The sequence below is a fragment of the Cygnus olor genome, chromosome 3 (genome assembly GCF_009769625.2).
Source record: "Cygnus olor isolate bCygOlo1 chromosome 3, bCygOlo1.pri.v2, whole genome shotgun sequence".
Classification (NCBI taxonomy): Eukaryota; Metazoa; Chordata; class Aves; order Anseriformes; family Anatidae; genus Cygnus; species Cygnus olor.
Window position 1 is genome coordinate 113762798 of NC_049171.1, and position 20254 is coordinate 113783051.

Sequence of the window (20254 nt, forward strand, 5' to 3'; positions counted from 1 at the left end):
ATAGGGTAGTGCTCTGAAAAGATAGGTTAATTCTTTTATACAGTTCGGATGCAGAGTATTTTTTTCCTTTCATGCTGCTGTCTGTCAAAGTATGGCGACATGGGAAGTAGCACTAATAGTCTTTGATCTCAACAGAAGCATAAGTGGTGTTAATTTGTCATTTAAAATGGCTTTGTTAAAACGAAATTTATTTTCGTCTGTCTTTATTTGTGCCATTCATTTTAGCAACTGCTCAACAGAATTCCTTGTTGGATCATTTTAATTCCTGTGGGTTAACTAATTTGCTAGTATATTCCTTTTTAATTTTCTTCTCTCCAATAGTTGCATTCTCTTTTAATATGGAGTAAAAAGATAAAATGCAGAAAATTCCTTTGGGTTCTTTCAGCTGACTATAAGAAATGTCTGCCAGGGGGTGCTATATGATTGGTCAGAGCTCTGTGCTCCATCTGTACTCTGTACTCCAAAGACTTAAGAAGAGTTTTTGAGTTTTCTTAGTATTTTCAATTTACTGTTTGCTTTTAAACAGGCTTGCTGAACACTCATAGCTTGCGTAATGTTTTGTTGCATAACAATTTGTAATGACTGTAATAGAAACAGTGGAGTTTGTGTTCCTGGCTTTCTGTTCCACCACTGTAAATACAAAGGTATTGTCCTGACCTTGAGTTCTGATTTAACGAAGCTAGAAATCTGTATCTGTTACTTGAGTCTGAAAACTTAATTGTCCACTTAAATATCGTATCTGTTTTTAAGCTAGCCTGAAAGTACTGAAGTGAATTGGTATGGCTTATAAAAACATGGGAATTTTATGGAAATGTGGACTTCTTATTAAAAACTTTTTGCATTACCTTTGAGCAAGAAATGTTAGTGTACTATAATAAACAGCTGGTCAGCTACAGGACTGTTCAAAGTACACAGACCTAGAATTAATAAGTAGATATGTATCAATTTTACCATTCTCAAAAAAAAAAAAAGAAGAAAAAGACTGTCTTACATTTTGTTCTGCATATACAATTCAGTAGTTTGAAGGAGTCCATGAATAGGACAATTGTAACTTTCTCTCTTAAATAAGAGAAAATATTATTAATGTTCTTTGGTCCATTTCCACCATTTCTTACAGGCTGTGAAAGAGGACTCAGGAAAAGTTCTGTGTAGTGTCTGTGAATAGGAAGTCTAAGGCCATCAGTAATGCTACTGGAAAATTATTAGAGGTCTAGGAGTTGGAGAAGACTGTACTTTACTGAAAGGGTTGTTAGCCTTTGGAATGGGCCGCTCAGGGAAGTGGTTGAGTCACCATCCCTGGAGGTCTGGAGAGACATCCCTGGAGAGACGTTTAGATGTAGAGCGTAGTGATATGGTTTAGTGGAGGGCTTGTTAGTGTTAGGTCAGAGGTTGGACTCGGTGATCTTGGAGGTCTCTTCCAACCTAGGTGATTCTGTGATTCTGTAAAACAGTAACTCGGGAACTGTGCATCAGTCTAGTGATTCCCAAGTCTCAGTCTAATGATTGCTTGGTTGTAGAGTGTCCCATTTTATATTTATAAAATTTTGTTTTTAAGTTCAATAACTCCCTTTCTGTTTGCAGGTTCACTCTAGATGGTTTAAGGTCCACAAGCTTACGTGGTTGTGATCACCTTGTATCGTTCTTTCGTTATGAACCCTACAGTTCAAAACTAATAATCCAGATTTGGCTTTTCTTGATTTTAACACTGGAAAAAACACCATTTTAAGACCCATGGACTTAGATTTTTTGTGCTGCTATAGAAATCAGATTGTGGACTTTGCCTGTATCCAAATGATCTCAGTTTCTTGGTGTTCGTTCCAGCTGGTGCTTACGACTGCTGTCACTGAGAATTTGTCAATGTACACGTGCCTCAGTACAGCCACGTGCCTGCGTGCACGTACAGCAGTAGTTTCCAACAGGTCAGTTTCCTCCAAGCTCAGTCTCAAGGAGAATATCCCTTGGATACACAAAATGTCAGGTCAGTTCGAATCCTACCTGTGGGTAGATGAAACTGGGGAGGACCTGTAAATATGTTGCTAAAACTTTTCTTCATCAGAGTTGATTTTGAAGAGCTTTATCAAAGGAGGAGAGCATGCAGCATGCAAAATTGTTGCATATACAAATACAAATGCAAATACAGAAAATTGTTTTTGAAGTTGTTCTGTTTTATGAATCAGAAAAGTCAAGTAAGGTAACGAGGGTTGCATGAGACAGAGGTGTGTGCAAGGTGACTAGGAGAAAGGATTACTGCTCTGGAATGATTTCGGGAGTGCATGTGACCAAAAGAGACTTAACAGAAGTGGTGTTAGGGGGCTAATTGGATGTTATAAGTGAGCCTGGTTTACTGTTTTGCAGTGCAGAACAGCACAGTGTAACCTCTGAATGCTAAGGGTTTAGTTCAGTGGTCAGGAGGAATTATCACGGAAGAGTGGTGTAGGACAGGGAATACAGTTGTGTTTCATTTAATCGGTTGCTGTATCAGTAAATAGTAAACTGTTAAGATTTTGGGTTAAATATTTACTTGTACATATTATAACATAGTAACAGGAGTTATGGGAATGATCAAAGTTCCAGAGTGCCAACAGGATTAGTACAAGAGATGAAAAAATGATGTGGAATTTTTATGGCAAACAAGTGTCACACACATGACATCTCTGAACCGACTCAGACCAATGTTCTGTTTCTTTTTGTTCCACTGACCTGCTTACTGCAGGTTACTTTCTCATCTATTTCTGTAAAATGGTAATAATGATGTAAAAACCCTATTAAAAATGTATTAATTGCCTAGCCATGGTCATACACATGTAAAATGAAGAGCTCGTGCTGATGAATTATGTAATGAAGAATTTGTGGTTCTTTCTCATCAGTGTGCCCAGTAATACTGGAATCTTTTCAAACTGGGATAACCTGTAACATTCTAATTTTGAGTAAGATGTTCCTGTGAAATTTTTCTTCCACATTTATAGGTAATAAATAAGCACGTATTCTGACACCATCTCTGCTAGTACCGACCACTCATGCAGGTGAGGGGTGTTGAGTAGGTTCTGCTTCTACCTGTTCTGTGCTCAGCCACTTAACCTACTCTGCAGGAAAACCCCTGTGCTTGCTTCAGCTTCCACAACTCTGCTGTGACTACGTATTCCTCTCAGTGCTTCTACCACTGACTACAAATAGACCCAAAATGTAGGGCTTTTAGGTACAGAGTGCACATGGAGAGTTCCTGTTGGTACCTTGTGGGGTTGAAGGGAGAATGTGGAGGACTGGGAAGATGTTTTCAGGCCCTCGAAGATGATTTGTTCTTAAAGGTACCCCATGCTGCATTGCAGGGGCTTGTGGCAAGTGCCATAAATGTGAGAAACTGAAGTCCCGAGCTTTTAATAATGTTCTGATTCTGCTATGCTTTGCTTTTGTTGTCAGTCATTACATGTCTTTCATCTGGATGAGGCCTGAGTATGACATTTAAACGCTAACAGACAATCATTTTGTAAAGCTGTGGGTTTTTTCGTTCTTTTTTTTTTCTTGTCTCCCACCAGCTCTGAAGTAGTTTTATTTATGACAGTATGTGCATAAACAAGAAAGCAAAACAGAAGGGCTGGTTATATTCTGTGGCTTCTGAGATGCAATTCTTTTAAGATTGAGTGTACATACTATTACTGTGTAGTAATTGTCAAGGACTTTTATCTCAAGGCACATATCTGATTTTCATCTAAACTTTGAAATTCTTGAGTAAAATCAAAGGATGCTGTACTAAATACCTTTCCATATATTTCAACAACAATACCTCTGGGCTGTACTACAGGAATTTTTCAAACTAAAATCCTGTCTGTTCCCTTACCACCCTTTTTGTAGCTTCCTCCCCTTCCCAGTCAATAAGCTCTATCTCTTGCTTCCCTTTTTCCTTGGCCCAGGTGCAACATCAGGCTGATGTAGCTATATTGCATTTGTTTTAGGAAAACATACCTGTCTTCAACACTGTGTTGTCCTTTTTCCTCTTCTCAAGCTTGGAATATGCTGTCTTGTTGGAGAAGGTGAGAGTGTTTTTTGTACTGTCATTTAGGACAAATGAAGTTCCTTTGTATCCTTGCACAGCAGAGTTGAGTTTTTGTTTTGCTTTAGATGTAATTTGAATTATGAACTTGCTCTGTGTTTAGGTGTTTTTCTTCTGTGTACAGTGCTTATTTTCAAAATAATTTTCCAGTGGGTTTTACTTCATCTTGTATGTACATTATTAAACAAGTACATTTTAATTCTGCATTTTTTTAGTTCATGAAATGTTTTATTGAACCAAAACCTCACAGTATGTTCTTTGACAAGGATGACAAACTTTCAGAGTATTTTCAGAAAAAAAATATTTTTTTCTTTCATTTAGCATGAAGCTCACTTGTATTTTCTAGTTTCCTTTGTCACCTGTAGAACAAGATAAAGCAACCAAAGCACTGGCCAGTTAAATAGCATTCTTAGTGGTTTTACCTAGCTAGGTTCCTGGAAGGCAGGAATAAAATGGGGGCAGGCGGCCTTTTACCTGTTATTAGCTGTTATTTCCTTATTATGGAAAAAAATCAATCTTAAGATTCCAGACATTTTATTTTTAATTCATTTTTTGCAGTTGGGCAAAAATCTTTGTCAGAGGAAGAAAGGGAAATGGCTAGGTTTTGTTTTACTAACCTGTCCTTTTTTTCGTGATTCTTGGGTCACTTTGGAGGCATTAGCTGTTTTATCCTGCCAAGAGGAATCACTGATAATAGTTATTTCCCATAAATAATGAAAGGCAATTATTATCAGTCTTTGCTAAAGTAACATTGTCCTAATAACTACTCTAAAGTCGAGTGTAGTGTGAGCACAGTCTGAGTAGACTTTGTTTCTCTCACAGTATGGAAAAGTTTGACGTTTCATGCTAAATTTAATGATACTTAAGAGGTGAATTAAGACACTGATTCATGTAAGTAACTCAGGGAAAGGAGGCACAATATTAAAGAAACCTACCCTCCTCCACTCCCAGCTCCCTAAAAAAGACACCCCCCAAAACAAACAAACAATCCTTCCTCTGCCCAAGACCCTCAGTTATTTCTGATCAAAATTCATGTCATCCTAAAGAACTGAATGAACCACGACTGGCATCTCTTTTAACGTGCTAGCATAACAGTATGAACTTGCCCACATGACAAATATCACGGTATCTTTCATGGTAGGAGTTAGTGATTAAGTTTTGTAGATACTGTGGTGGAAGAAGCTGGGAAAGTTTGTGTATTTTTTCTAGAAAAACACTATGCTAGCTTCCTTATCATAGTCTGTTCTGTGTTTGTCATTTAAGCGTCATACTAGTTACAGGGGTATCTGCTGTACAGGGATAGGATGAGAGAGGAATGACATAAATTAGGATATGGGAAATTCTGAATAAGTAGGAAAAATTACGAATTTAAATTGAGGTTAATCAAATACTGGAACAGGAGCCCAGAAAATTTCTAGAATCTCCATCATTGAAGATATCCAAAATTTGACTTCATAAGTTCCTGTGCAGCACTTTTGCAATGGGCTTGCTTTTACTAGGGGGCTAGAGTACATGACCTCCTAAGGTACCTTCCAACCTACGTCATTCAATGGTACTAGAAAACTGTCTTCTCCATCTGTCTGCTTAACATCTGACATAGTTTAAGCTACACAACAAAATACATGCCGCACCATCTCCTGGGGTTCTAGAGACCTTCTCATCCAGAAGAAGAGTCTTTGTTGGAGCAAAACACCACTGCTCCCCCATGAGATCAGCAAAGTAAAAAAGCAGTGGAGAGAAAATGCACGACAAGTCTTTACCCCAGCATACAGTTAAAAGGCAGTTGAGGTACCCGTGAACTGAAAATATTTGACACCTCAGGATGCAGCAGTTTTTTGTTAGCCAAAATTTCTGCTTTGTTTGAGAGTCATTCATTCTATAAACATGGACAAAGTGGTACATTGCTAGCTCAATTTCCTACTTAGTTTTTCTTATCAACTAGTAAAATGTATGCTTTGCTGTCAATAATGGTCTGTCTTCTTCCGTACATATCCTTGCTTACTGCTACCACTTTGAATTAACAGTGCTAATAAGATACTGTGATCAATGATGTTCTTCAAAGCAAATCTTCAGTTTTTTTTATTGTTTTGAAAAGACAAATAGTATCTTAAAGCACAAGGTAAAATCTGAAAATTGTTTAATTGCTTAGCTAGAGACTGAGGACTTGAATGGATGGAATGCATCTATTAAACTTGGCGAATGTCATATGTTGTGGAAGAAGAGGCTGGATGAGTAGCAACCAAGGTATAGTTGGAGTGATGATGCTAAGAGGCCATATAACAGCACCCTGGATAGCTGGCAGAGCAGCTAGGAACTAGCCCATGTGTTCCCAGTTTTGCTGTGATCCTTGAGCATATGTTCAAACTGGTAGGCATGCAAATATTGCAGAAGACTTCAGAATACCACTAGCATTCAATTCTGGAGTACAAGGAAAACTTATGTTCAGGTTTTCATGTATGGGCTTGTGTATTCTCATATTTGTCTTTCTTCTCTGGTTACGCAGCTTTTTTCTGAATTGGCAGGAGCCAATGGCAGCAGTAGGTAACAGGCTTAGGCATATATATCCCCATGTAATAGCTACTTTTTGTGAATACCGAGGCCAGGCACCACTCTTCCTCACCCATATAAAGGTTCTGCTCGTAGATATTTGCTGTACTTACTGAAATTGTGTCAACTTGCAAATTTTCCTGTATAAAAGTTCTGCTAAAAACAATGTTCTGGCTTGGTTTATTTGGGGATACTTCAGTTTAACAAATGCTGTTCTTGATCTATGGTTATTTTGTTTACTCCCCCTGAATTAATATTATCAAGTGTTTGGTTTTTACCTCTTGGACCTCATTTCAAACATTAAAAAGTATTGACCAAAGTAGCTGCATCTATCAGCTCTGTATGGTAGGAAGAGTTCCTTTCGTGGTGATGGCAGATGAATATGTGTTTACAGTTTTAAGAAACTGGTATGTGTTAGTTTTTTGGAGAGAAATGCCATTTTTCTCATTATTTTTAGGTTATATACTTGAATAATTGTGTCAGGTTAAGGTTATTTTTGTGGACTTAAAACAGGTTTAAAGGAGAGTTCACTAGATGATTTTGGTATCTGAATAGGAAGCTTCAAAGAAGTAAAATGCTCACTGTCTGTGTACTGTGTGAGAGTTGTAAATGAAAGCGTTGTGTTCTTTTGGCTCTGCAGTATTGATTTTATTCATAGCCTCTTCTTGCAGCTGTTCTGGTATTCTGAATAACAGGGATGTAGCTGTATTATGAATTTCATTTAAAATGACATTTTAAAAAGGTTATAGTTTAAATAGGAAACCTGTGCTTTTTAACTTCCACTGAGTTAGTGACCTACCTGTATATACCTCTGCCCTCCAAATAACTTAATTTTCCATGTCTGAACAAGTGACAAAAGACATTGTTCTCCCCTCTTTTCTCTACATTTCAATGGAAATGTTAAGTCAATATGTAGATAATATGAAGTCATAACCGATTTAAAGTAAATTTGTCAATATCTGCAGGTTATTCACAGACTGAAACTTGTAAAATGGCAACTTGTCATTTTGGACTCTTCAGCATAACATTTTTTTAATATTTTTTTTTATTGCACTTTAGAAAACACTTTCATTCTGAATGTGGGACTTAGATGTGGAAAATACATGTTTGTCTTTTCAAGATCTAGGTGGTCTTTATACTGTGTTGGATTATGGAACATAAAAATATTGCTTGATTATTGTGTGGCTTTAAATATATGGGTAAACATACAGATATTCAAATAATGTAATAAAGTAGTAGCCTAATTTTACGGGTATCAGAATGAGCTCACATGGTATCTATTTACTTGTCAGCAGTCAAAAATAATTTTAATGCAAGCCATTTATTCCATTCTCTTCTGTGGAGTGCTGCTACTTTGCCAAACAGAGAGATATTTAGACCGACATAGCTTCCATATGTGTTCTGCAACTTGTTTCTACTAGTTATTTTACCCATCACTGTTGCTGAACAATAGTAGAACTTTTTTTTCGTTTAGGAAAAGATGTAAACATCTTGTACTGGAACTTAAATACTTTGTTGTAGGCTTTTTTTATTGATGCTTTTTGCTGAGAGTGTGGGGAAAGAGACCTCCAAAATGTAAACTTATCAGTATTTGTTTAAGTCAAGTAAGTTTTATTTAGTTAAATGGTTTTGAAATATTTTTATAGGGTTTAGTTTAGCAGCTTTTAAGAGGAACAAGAGGAAGCTGGAGTTGGCTGAAAAGGTGGAAACGGATCTCATTCAACTTAAGAAAAGAAGACAATCAAATGAAAAGGTTAGTTTGTGTTTCAAATTTTATTGTGTCATTGTAAGCTTACAGCTGATTGCTGATAAGTTTTGTGTTGTACGTATGATCAGACTAATGTAGCCTCAAAAGATTCTTCTCCTTGGCCACCCATATGTTCGGATGATATAATGATAACTCAGTGCAAATTAAAACTTTCTGCCTTGCTATTTGAAAGCCAAGCTCTCACTTTGGATTTGTCTATGCTATGGAAAATGTATTTTGCCTATTTTGAAGTGGAAATATGACAAATGTAAACACAAACAGATAATTATTTCCTGAAACATTTTCTTTAGCTTGGGATCTCTGTCAGTGTTTCCCACTTTTTAAATGTTTCCTGAGCGCACTGCATTATGGAGCTGGAATTGGTGAAATTTGAAATATCAGGTAGGTAAACATGTGCATCTGTGCATGCATCTAGCATTGACCTGGTCCCTATTACTTGTACTACAAAACTATTAGGACTCCCTCTGTTTCCTTCACTCTGTTAGTTTAAATTTAGAGCCTTTGTTATCATTTGAAAACGTTGATCACGGTATTTGTGTTTACTGTTAAACTTTAGCTAAATAAATTAAACCCTTGTGCTTTATCTGGGGCCTGTGGCCATTTGGGTTGGCCGCTTCTTTTTGCTTTGGTAACCTGACTGACCACTGCCTTATTTAGCTGCATATGTTGGTATAAATAATGTACAAATCATAGAGAATTGGACTACAGAGAATGCAACTTTTTTTGCCATGCAAATGCAAACCAGTGATAAATTCAGCATTTTTCTTCTTTGTTCTCAGATCAGGACTATTCTCTATCAGGGTGCTAATTTTCATTATTCAGGGAGGCAAGACCTGTAAAGAAAGTAAGGCTAGAGGAGGGAGAAAGTTATTTACTGGTTTTGCAACTTTTCCTGTTTATGCGACTTCACGCATTTCCTTGTGAAACTTCCATTTCCTAACAGTGTTAAAATGTAACTGAGGGAGGAGGGGTCTCTGTGTAGTATTGGAGTTCATGTAATAAGGGGCAAGTCAATGCTTGAAACATATGCCAATGCATGAGCTTACCGACCTGCAATTTGAAATTTCAAGGGCTCCAGAGTCATGTGCAGCGCTTGTGGGAGACCCTCAAAGGCCAATGATGGTAGGTAAAGGAGGTGATCAAATAGAGCTCTACTCACCGGTAAGTAATGCAGTAAAGTAACACAGTGGTTTTGTCCACATTCTGGGTGCATCGTGTCCATGGAGGGGGGGTGAAAACCAAACCACGCTGACAAAGTGGACTGCTTGTCTTACTGCACAGAACATAGGATAATTGCAGTCTTAACTCCTCAAAATGAAATAGAAATGAAAAATTCTGAGAGAGTAAATTTTACAAGAAAAGTAGAATAGTTCTCGCTAAGCTGTTAGAAAGGGGCTGTTTATCAAAGATGAGGCACATGAACTGTGATCCCCAAACTCATATTGTCAAAGCTGAGCTCTCATAACATCTTAAAAATATTTTTATAGCTACTTAAATACTTGAATACTTAAAAGTAAGCATTCTTGTCAAGGTTAAGTTTTAATTGTTAAATACTCATTTTATTTTTGTTTTTGTTGTGCTTCTCTGGAGCTGGGGACCTGTCCCTGTAAGCAGGAATTGGTAGCTGTTTTATTGTTTATCTACTTTCAGTCTCTTACCTGCTTCATGTGCCGCAGTACTGCACAGTTGTTATAAACCCTGGTCATTTTTCATCTCTGAAATTTGAGAAGTCAGGAGAAAAGCAAGGTAGAAAGGATGTTAACAATTTTAAATTTGAATGGAAAACATAACTGAAAGGATTAAGTAAAGATGTAGTATCGCTAACCAAGAAAGATAGGTCAAAATCAACTGGAAGCTTAAGCTGTTAAATTTAAATTTAATCAGCTAAAAATGTACAGTTTTGAAAATGTAGCTTTTGATAAAAATTTAAGTATACTAATCTGAAAAAGAATGAGAAGCTGTTTCAATGTAATAAAGTTCCATGGGAAAACTAAATATAAACTACACAACAGATTATTTTTAAATTGTGGTACTACTGTTAAACCCCCCAAACTGTTTTTGAAATTGACTTGTTAATATAAATTATTAGCTTAAGTTAAATATGGAAATTGTTAACAGATGTGGCCAAGTAATAATAAAGTTTCCTCAGGAACTTGCAAAATTTCAAAGTTTAAGGTGTTAAATTTATGAATTAGATACATAAAAAGTTATGGGCAAGCAAGCTGGATCACTTATAGTCCCTCTTGGACCCATATGGAATTTGGACTTATTTTAGAGTTTTGACAGTCTGTTAAGTTTGCCTACTTTAAAATGTATATATGTGTGTGTGTGTATACATATATATATATATATATTTAAACTTTGTGAATTGTAGTATTTAACATATTTCTGTTGATTGTCTTGGTATCAACTTGACAGGATCCTGAATCTTTCGATGTTCATATGGTTTGTAGAGCTGAAACATGTCATTGGAAGTCTTCTTACCAGGTGCATTCTTCCTGGAACTCCTCAGGGGCGTAATGCCTTTTTGTATGGAGAGGTACAGGCAATACCTTTGTTAGATTGTGAAGAATTCTTCGTTCACTGGTTCAGAAATCATAGGGTTGTTGGTATGCTTTATGCAGGTAGAAGAGTTTTAAGGCTGAACTATAGACATTTATGGTATCACTTACAAGTGTGTAAAGTCAATAGTGTTGAAATGGGAACAAATATAGAGATAAATCTAGAATAGATCCAATCATGTATTTTCCCATTGGATGTGGAATAGAAGTGGTCCATGCTGGTTTTGAGTTTGCTGAGTAAAGGTAAAAGTAACGTCAGCAGTGATTCTTTTTCTAATCACAATCTACACCCCAGCCCCTACTTCTGTTCTGTGAAGCAGAATGCAGATTTGCTTTGTTTTACTGATACAAATTTCCTTCAGAAGGCTGGGCGGGGGGCATGTTAAAATAGGCATTTCCCTTAAAAAATAAACAAAAAATTCCAGCCTCCTAAATTTCCCTATCTAAAAATAAAATAAACCCAAACAAGCAAACTATACCACTGTGTTGACAGCAAATACTGATATGAAATAGATCTTCATTTAAAGAAAATAATTTTTAAAGAAAATAATGCTGAAGAAAGTTTTCATGCAACATATATTTGTAAATGCTTGTGGGTTTTTGATTAAAATATCTCTGAAAAAAAATGTGCAAGGCAAATATTTTATGCAAGTAAGAGCTAGATCTGAAGTTAGATGACAGATTGAGCCATAAGATGCTGCAAAAAAAGGCTGCAAGCATTTTTTCTTTGCTGTCAGATGATATGGAAAACATACTGGTCTATTCTGAGCCTCATCTATCTAACATGTATTTCTGTTTGTTATGGGAACCCCAAGTCTTTGATTTAATATGAATTAAGATTACACAGGTGGCCTTTATTCTGGCATTTCCTAACTTTTATGGGCTTGATTTTCACATCTATAGTTGTCTATCAATCTATTTTTTGTTGTGGGTATAATTTCCTTTGATAAGAGGGGGGCAAGGGATGGACAACAAAACCTGCATCCTATTAGTATTTCTTCTTTATACAGAAATCATAGAATCATAGAAGTTTGGAAGAAATTTATCCAGTCTAATCTTGAAAATCTCCAAGGGCTGGGAGTCTGCACCTCCAGTGAGCAGCCTGCTCCACTGCCCAGTATCTTTGCAATCCACTTAGTAGTGTTGTTCTAACTGGGCTAATAATACCTGAATTAGGATCTATAATTTTTCACCTCTCCTTCTCTTTTCAGTTATTCTGCTTTACTTTTAGGGCATTCATCTGTTTTAATATTGAATATGGCCAGCTCCTGAGTGTAGAACTTGTTCAGGTATGTAGTTCAAGAGAGGAAGCTTACTGTTGTCCTGGGTTAGAGCTGAGGATGACACTCCTGCTTAGGGGTTCCAGTTGCACGAAAAATACTGTAGAACACTGTAGTATTGTATTGTATTATGTATTTCATTTCAAGACTGGTGCAATATTAACTTAATTAGAATATTTCAGTTGGAAGGGACCTCCAAAGATGATTTAGTCCAGCTGCCTGACCACTTCAGGGCTGACGAAAAGTTAAGCATATTGTTAAGGGCATTGTCCGAATGTCTCTTGAACACTGACAGGCTTGGGGCATCAACCACCTCTCTAGGAAGCCTGTCCCAGTGTTTCAGCATGCTCAGAGTAAAGAAATTGTTCCTAATAGCTAGTTTGAAGGTGTTATGTCTATGTGAAGTGTGGCCAGAGTATCACCAGCATGAGTCGCATAGAAATTCTGCTTGACGAGTGACTCTGCCCAAGTAAATTTTCATTGATGATGGGAGCTTGATGATTTGAAGTTGAATAATTGAATATAGATTTTTTTTAGTTTGCTTTTTCACCTGGGTTCTAGTCCAGAAAAAACATGTTTATGTGAAAAAATACAGCTTAACATCCTTTGGATTTATTTTCTTGAATAAGTTTTATTTTTACTTTATTTTTTAAAGCAGGTAGATTTCTATAGAGGAAAGATCGATCAGTTCAAGGGTTGAGGGCTTGTGCAGAAGCAGTGTTTATCTTCGGAGTGTGTGATGGATGATGTATCAGTGTTGTTTATTCATTTTATTTTATGTATACTGCATCCTGTGTCCCATTAAAAGTGTGCAGTTGGGCGTGAAGTCAGAGTGCCTTGCACTGGCTTGGGCAGAGAGGGGAATCGAGGGGAAAACTGCTCTTACTGATAGACTGACTGAGTGTGGTGTGTTAAAGAAACAGGGGAAGGAAGGGGAGATTGGAGGGTGAGAGGTGAGAGCTAAAGTGTTTGTGAGACAGTAGGCAGAGAGCTCACATCAGGAATAGATGCTGAAAGACCCCTTCTTTTAGGGGAGGAAATGTGCCTCAGAAGTGATGGAAGTAAGGAGACGTTTTGAGCAACCCAGAGGGAGTGGAGGGTAATTTGTTTCAACCAGGAAGCCACTGGAGATTGCTAAAGTAAGAACAAACGTGGCAGAAAGAATCTGTCCTGGGGGGGGGGGGGGGATTTCCTGTCTTGCTTAGAATATTTGAATGTTCTCTTTACGTGGTAAATTGCTGCTTGTGAATTCTGTTTTCTTTTGGTTTGGTTGTGTGTGTGTGTCTTTTAAAATCGTACATAGCTTTAAAGATCAGAAGTCTCTGAAAATGCCACCTCAAAGCTTTTGGGAGAGGTCTTTTGATACGGTATCTTTGGAATGAATTCCTGAATCACTTCTTAGTGGACAAGTGTGCATCACTAGCATAAAAGGATTTTTGGTACTTTTGTGAGTAAAGGCAGGTAATCTAAGCACTGGATGAGTTGTGAGATGCTTATTTCCTTCTTGTTTCCAGAGAAGCTTTCTTCAGGTCTTGTCGGAGGCAAGAGAACATTTTGGGAAGATTCATGGCAGCATCACCAGTACAATATGCATGATAACAAATCTGTTTTGTCGATGGGCCTGCCATTTAGTTCTGTGAACGTTAGTTTGCACACTCCTAAAAAGCATAATCTGACTTTAATATGCTATTTTAGTAGTTATTTCTGTTTGTGTATCCTGCAGGAGAACGACTCAGGAACATTGGATACAGTTGGTGCAGTTGTTGTTGACCAAGAAGGGAATGTTGCTGCTGCTGTCTCCAGTGGAGGTTTAGCACTAAAGCATCCTGGAAGAGTCGGTCAGGTGATTATATGTTTTCACTTGGGAATGCCTGTTCAGTAGAGCTGTGGTAGCAAACTGATGTTCTTCCTCCCTTTCCCATTAAACTCTGAAGGTATTATCACTGTCTTGGAATGTAAGTTTTGTTTTCAGTATCCTGCATCAGTGTTATAAGACATTGATAGGTAAGAACTTTTTCTTTAGTTACCTTTTGCCAGAGCTCTTAATATTTAATTTTCAGCTTAAATACCTCTTGCTTACTACAAGTACTCTCTTAAATAAATGCTTGAAGTGTTTTTAAATAGGATTTTTATCAATATTTAGGGAAGTTGTCCTAGTTACTCAATTTTTAAATAATCTTATGAATTGGTAGAAGTGACAATGGTATTAAAAGAACAAATCGGTTGTAGGCATTCTTCATTGTTATTACGCAAGGGAGTTTTGAAATGCATCAGAAATAATGCCATACTCTGTTGTAGAGGTGTATTTTTGGTGCACTTTTGGCACTGTCATTTGTCTCTTTCAAAACTTATTAAAGATTTCCTTTTGGAATAGGAGAATGAAAGGGACTTTATATGAAAGGGAGCAGTTGGCATTATTTTGTTTTGATATTTATACTTAATTTTTTCTAAGGTTAGGTTAGAATACTACACCTCTAGAGATAATCACTCAGTTCTGAAGAGTAGTATTGGAAGATACACCGAAGTGGATTGGAATTTTTATTTTGACTGTTATGATTTTCTTATCTGTTGTATTAATACTTGGATTTTTTCTCAGGTTTCTTTTTTTTGTCCTTTTTGTTTGCTTGTTTTTTAAGGGATTGAAACAACCCAATAGCTTGGATATTTAAATTTATGAAAGATGTGTTTCTTTACTCAGGCAGCTCTTTATGGTTGTGGCTGCTGGGCTGAAAATACAGGAGCTCATACACCTTACTCCACTGCTGTGAGTACTTCAGGTATTTGCTACTTTTATAAATATTTCAAAATGTTGCTATCTCTCTGTAATTTGTTTACAAATCCAACATAGTTTTAATATAAATGATGAATTAAAATATTATCATTATTTCCATAATGCATTCTATATTTGTTTCACTGTATTTATATATATATATATATATATATATATATACACACACACACACACATATACGCCAGTATTGTCTTTAAATCCATAAATTAATCTCTGTTGGATGCCTACATCAGTCACTGTACTTAACAACCACTTGAACTTTTATTGCACTGAAAGGATGTATTCTATCTGTTATGTATTAAGAGACCTGTTGTCCTGTAAAGAACTGTTTTTAGAAGTCTAGTACTGTTTTAAACAAAATGCATCTCTAACTGTAAGCCTTCTGTAGAGGACTAAGATAATTTGAGGGTCCTTAACATAAGCGGGTCCCTGGGATACAAAAATGCTACAAATTGCACTTTTCCCTCCAAAATGGTTAAGTATTATTTTAAGTGAATATTTAAGTCATTTTGTTCTTCACGAAGCTCTCGTTTCGTCTTAAATGGAAGAGGAAAAGGCAAAAACAAATGACTAGAACATATATCTTGGAAATCATTTATTCAGAAATTGTGAATGTAACATCAGAAGAATTAGGGTGGCTTCTCTTCCATTTGGAAATCTCAGGCTCCTGGACACACAGAAGTATTTTGTTCATATTATGCCTTCCAGTCTGCTATCACACTAAGCTGTTCTGTTGGCTGGAATGCTGAGCACTGGAGACAACAATTGTAAAAACAAGTTTAACAACAGATCTACTAAATTTAACAGGACAGGAGGAATAGTAACAAAAGAAAAATAATAAAAGAGTAGATAATTAGGATAATAGCTCATAACGCTATGTAAGATTGGACAATGTAACCCAAGATGTTTCTGACGTGTCAGGAACAGACACTGAAAAGATAACTGTGTTGTATTAAATACCAGATAAATATTTAGAACACAAAAGTTTTAAGATGAAGTTATGCAGGAGTTGCAAGTAAAATTAAAAAATAAAAAGTAAAAGCTGTTGAAAGAACTGAATTTCATCTTATGATTGATCCTGGTTGTATGAGCAGCATTAAACAGAAAAACTACTTGTCAGGATGCAAAATCTATGATACTAAATGCAGAAGTGTTGGAAGACATCTCTGCGCAAGAAACACCACATTGATTTTAGTTTAAAAAATGCTTACTTGTGTAAGCAAATATATATAAATATTGTAGAGTTGGGGACCATAGTAAGTGGTGAGCATAAGGCCGATATTGGAGATTGTTTGTGGAAAAGCTGAGAAGGACACCTTTATTTAATTTTTTAAAACTGCTCTTTACAAAGTCAGCTGGATTCGAAGTCTATGTAAGTACAGACAAACATCCTGATACACTTACAGGAGGTTGACTGAGTTTAATGATGACCTTAAACAGAAATCTCCTTTCTTTTATGCTGGTACTAATTTTATATAATGGTAAATACTTTAATGTTACACTATTTATAACCCACACACACACACATACATAAATGTATTTCCTTGGTTCAAGTCTTCTAGCTTCCATGGCGTTATATTAATACCAATCACAGTTAATTGAAATAGACTGCCGGCGGTCTATGAAGCATGGCCATCTGTTTATTCGGTGATTTGAAATTCAGACTAGCGGTGTTTAATTAAACTCTCGTTTCTGGTTTTCCTTTAAAGTTTGTGTGTGTGAGAGAGAGAGCAAGAGAAAGAGCGGGAGATAGAAATGTTTACAGGAAGTGAGAACTCTTCTGTAATCAATACCATTCTTTTTTCCATTTTCAGAAGCTCATAATGTTTTATCTTGTAAATAAATTTGTTTTCTAGATAGCCAGAGACTATTTGTCAGTGATAGCTAGGGATAAAAATTTGAGCCTTGAGAGTTTGTTGAATCAGCCGTTATGTTCAATGTTGAGAAGGGATATTTTTTGGCATTAGTTTTCTGCAAGCAATTTTTAAGAGCCAGTGTTTGTAAAATATTTTAAGATCCCTGTCTTTGGATGTTGGAGATAAGAAAAAGATTGAACAAGCCAGGGAAAACCTCTGGCGTGGGGAAAGCAGTCTGGGATAGTAATTCAAAGTATACAGAATACAAACACTTGCATGTCACAATCCATTCAGAATTGGCGGGAACATAAGACTGGACACACTGGGTCAAAGTAGAACTCCAGACAGTTTGGTGTCCAGTTTCGAATAGAGGGTGGTTGCAGGTCTGCAAGGAAAAGTACCGGACTAGGATTGGCACCTCCACTCTGTTATGTAACCTTCTAGCGATCTGTGACATCGGGGCTTTACAAGCTGGAGATACCTTTCTTTTTTATAGGTCAAATGACTTGCTAAAGATTTTTTACTTGTGTTTGGAAGCTCAGTCATTTAATCCTTGATGGGAATGTTTTTCTTACTGTGACGACTGAACTGTGTAGAAGCTTTCTTGGAAAAAGAAATGTCAGTTTGAATGCCACAGTTAATAATTCAGTTGTTTATGTACTTGGATTTTTATTAATTTTGTTCTAAAATCCTTCTTTCAAAGCTTCAGCTTGAGACGTATCTTTCACTGTTTTCCTCATAAAAGAGAAGAAAGACTACTTCATTAAAAGTACTTCCAAATTCATGTAGCTTTTTTTAATGGTCATGTATTATTTGAAGACATGCTTTTACATCTTGATTGTCTGTTGGCCCTGTGGATGCTGGCTGGCCTCCTGCTTCTGACATATTCAAAAAGGATCTTAGTATTAGTTGTTATGCCTTTAGCAAGTTGTTTCTCAAATATTGGCCATTTTTATCATGATTTTACATCGGATGTGTCAAAGATGGTGGTTCTGAACTTGTTTGGGCATGACTTCAACTTGTTGAATGGTATTTTCTTACCTCTAACAGTCTCTTGGCCTTGTTGTTTAGTCACACTGTCTTTTGGCTTTTTTTTTTTTTTTGGCTTTTCAAAAGATACTTTATGGTTTATAATACACAGGATATTGTAAAACTCATATTATATGGATATAGTTTAGCATGGGGTGGAACAACTGAAATGAAAAGATGATGACAGGAATGGGGAGACTTTGGAATTTAGGAATGACTTTGCATGTAAAGGGCCTTGAATTCAACGTCTGTTTTGTAACTGTTAGTCTGAAACTCAGTTTATATGTTAAACGAGTAAAATCTTTCTGAGTTCTGCATCGTTTTTTTGGGAAGACATTTTAAAGCAGGAACTTTGAATTATGTTACAATTTATATTTTTTCTGAAAAAAAAACAACATGGTTTAGGGACTTCTGGCAGCTTAAGGATAAATATTATAGGAATGCTGTAAGTATCTCAAAATGAGTATTAAAATTCAAGAAATTCAGAGAATGTTGCTGTTACAGACATAGCTAAGATACCTGTGCAGCCTTAACTGTGGCACCTAACAACAGAATGCAAGAGCCATTCCATGCAAGAATGATGGTAGAGATTGAGTGAAAGCGTGCTAAATAAGATAGGCATTGCCAATGGCCTTTATTTAGCATAAAGATAAGTAGAAGCTAAACTCTTTTTTGGTTCAGAGTAGTATAAAACCACAGCTTTTGCCTTTAAAAGCTCACACATGCATTTGTGCCCGTGCACACACGGACATGCACACGCTCGTGTGTGCACACAGAACAGCCTCCCCTTTTAAGCACCCAACCCTCCCAAAAGCCAAAGGCACACTCCAAGGGTCACTTGGAACTCTCTAATAAATATTTTTTGTTGGTATATGAATATAAACACAGGAAGATGGGTATTATTTGGCAGGAAAATATTTGTGGACAAAATCCGACCACAGGAGAAACAATTGTCTGCCTTTTGGCTGTAGTTTAAGAAAACATTTCCTATTTTTTCCTGAACGCAATATGAATTAAAGACATTGTGCATATTTTGTTCATTCAAAATAATATCAACTGTGACTTCAGGCTCCTCCCCAGCTGGGACATCCATGATGATTGTGAATATTGGTCTACTAACTGTGCCAAGAAGAGGCAGTTTATGTTTTTCCTGGGAGATAAGTTGAAAAGTAAAAATTCTTTTTTGGAGATACAGAGCCTTAGATATAAAATCTACAGTAACAGCTAACGGAGGAGAGTTTGAAAACAGAAGTGTAAGTGGAATTTTTGAGTGGAAATAAAGAGACGGAGAATTATGTGTTGCATTCCTTTTTAACACCTTTACAACAGCAGCTAGTAGAAAGTATCCTTACCCATTCTTCATGTATGGCTGGTGTGCTTTGTGTGTATATAGCAGCCAATGAAACCAGCAAGCCCTTTGGTACTGCATTTCTGAAGATAGACTTAAGGTCTTGGGTTATTTAGAAAATGCAGAAATTCTGTAACACAAAGCTGAAAAGTCTCTGACTTTTAGTAGAATCCATTTGAGGAGCATGTTTGGTACATGAATGTTGAAGTGATGTCCTAATTTAAATGGGGCTTAATTATAGTTTATAATCCTAAAGAAAGGGGAAGAGTAGAATCTTTAAATATATTGAGTTCTTTCAGAAAAAATAAGCATATTAATGAATATAACTGGACTGAGCCCAAAGTTATGTTTTGTTGAGAAAGCAGCAGGGATGTCAGGTTTCTGGACCCAAACTGAGATGTAGGTGAGGATTTAGTCTGGTAGAAGTTCTCATAAACACAGAGTGGCCTCTGTTCTCATAAATGCATTTTAGGGATTAAATTAAGATACTTCAAAAGGTGGTTTAGAAATACTTTTCTTTTGATGCATCATTCAGTGTAGTGAAAAATAGCACATTTTATATTGTGAAATATCACAGAATTGCTTTGGTTGGGAGGAACCTGAGATCGTGTAGTCCAGCCCCTGCTGAAGCAGGGTCAGCTGGAACAGGTTGCCAGGACCAGCGTCCAATTGGGTTTTTATTATATCCACAGACAGAGATTGCACAACCTCTCCAGGCAACCTGCTGTAGTGTTTGACCACCTCATAGTAAAGATTTTGCTTGTGTTCAGATTTAATTTCATGTCTCTTAATTTGTGGCCATTGCCTCTTGTCCTGTCACTGGGCTCCCCTGAGACAAGTCTGGCTCACTTATCTTCATTCCCTCCCATCAGATATTCATACGGATTGATAAAGTAAGAAATTAGGAGAGTTGTTTCACAATAGGTTGAGTTAGCTGGTGTGTGTACCTTTGCCAGCCCTAACAGCCATGGGGCAGTGTAATGATCCTTACAAGCTAATCGTCTTTCCTTAAGTTTTGGGTATGGC

General features: G+C 36.6%; 1 protein-coding gene across 1 annotated transcript in view; it reads left to right on the top strand.

Moving 5' to 3' along the window:
* Positions 1–20254, top strand: part of TASP1 (taspase 1) — an 85477-nt gene that overhangs the window by 29621 nt on the left and 35602 nt on the right. Inside the window, 5 exon segments of the mRNA XM_040552040.1 lie at positions 8242–8348; positions 9434–9487; positions 9489–9524; positions 13928–14047; positions 14903–14981. Coding sequence (XP_040407974.1) covers positions 8242–8348; positions 9434–9487; positions 9489–9524; positions 13928–14047; positions 14903–14981 — 396 coding nt within the window.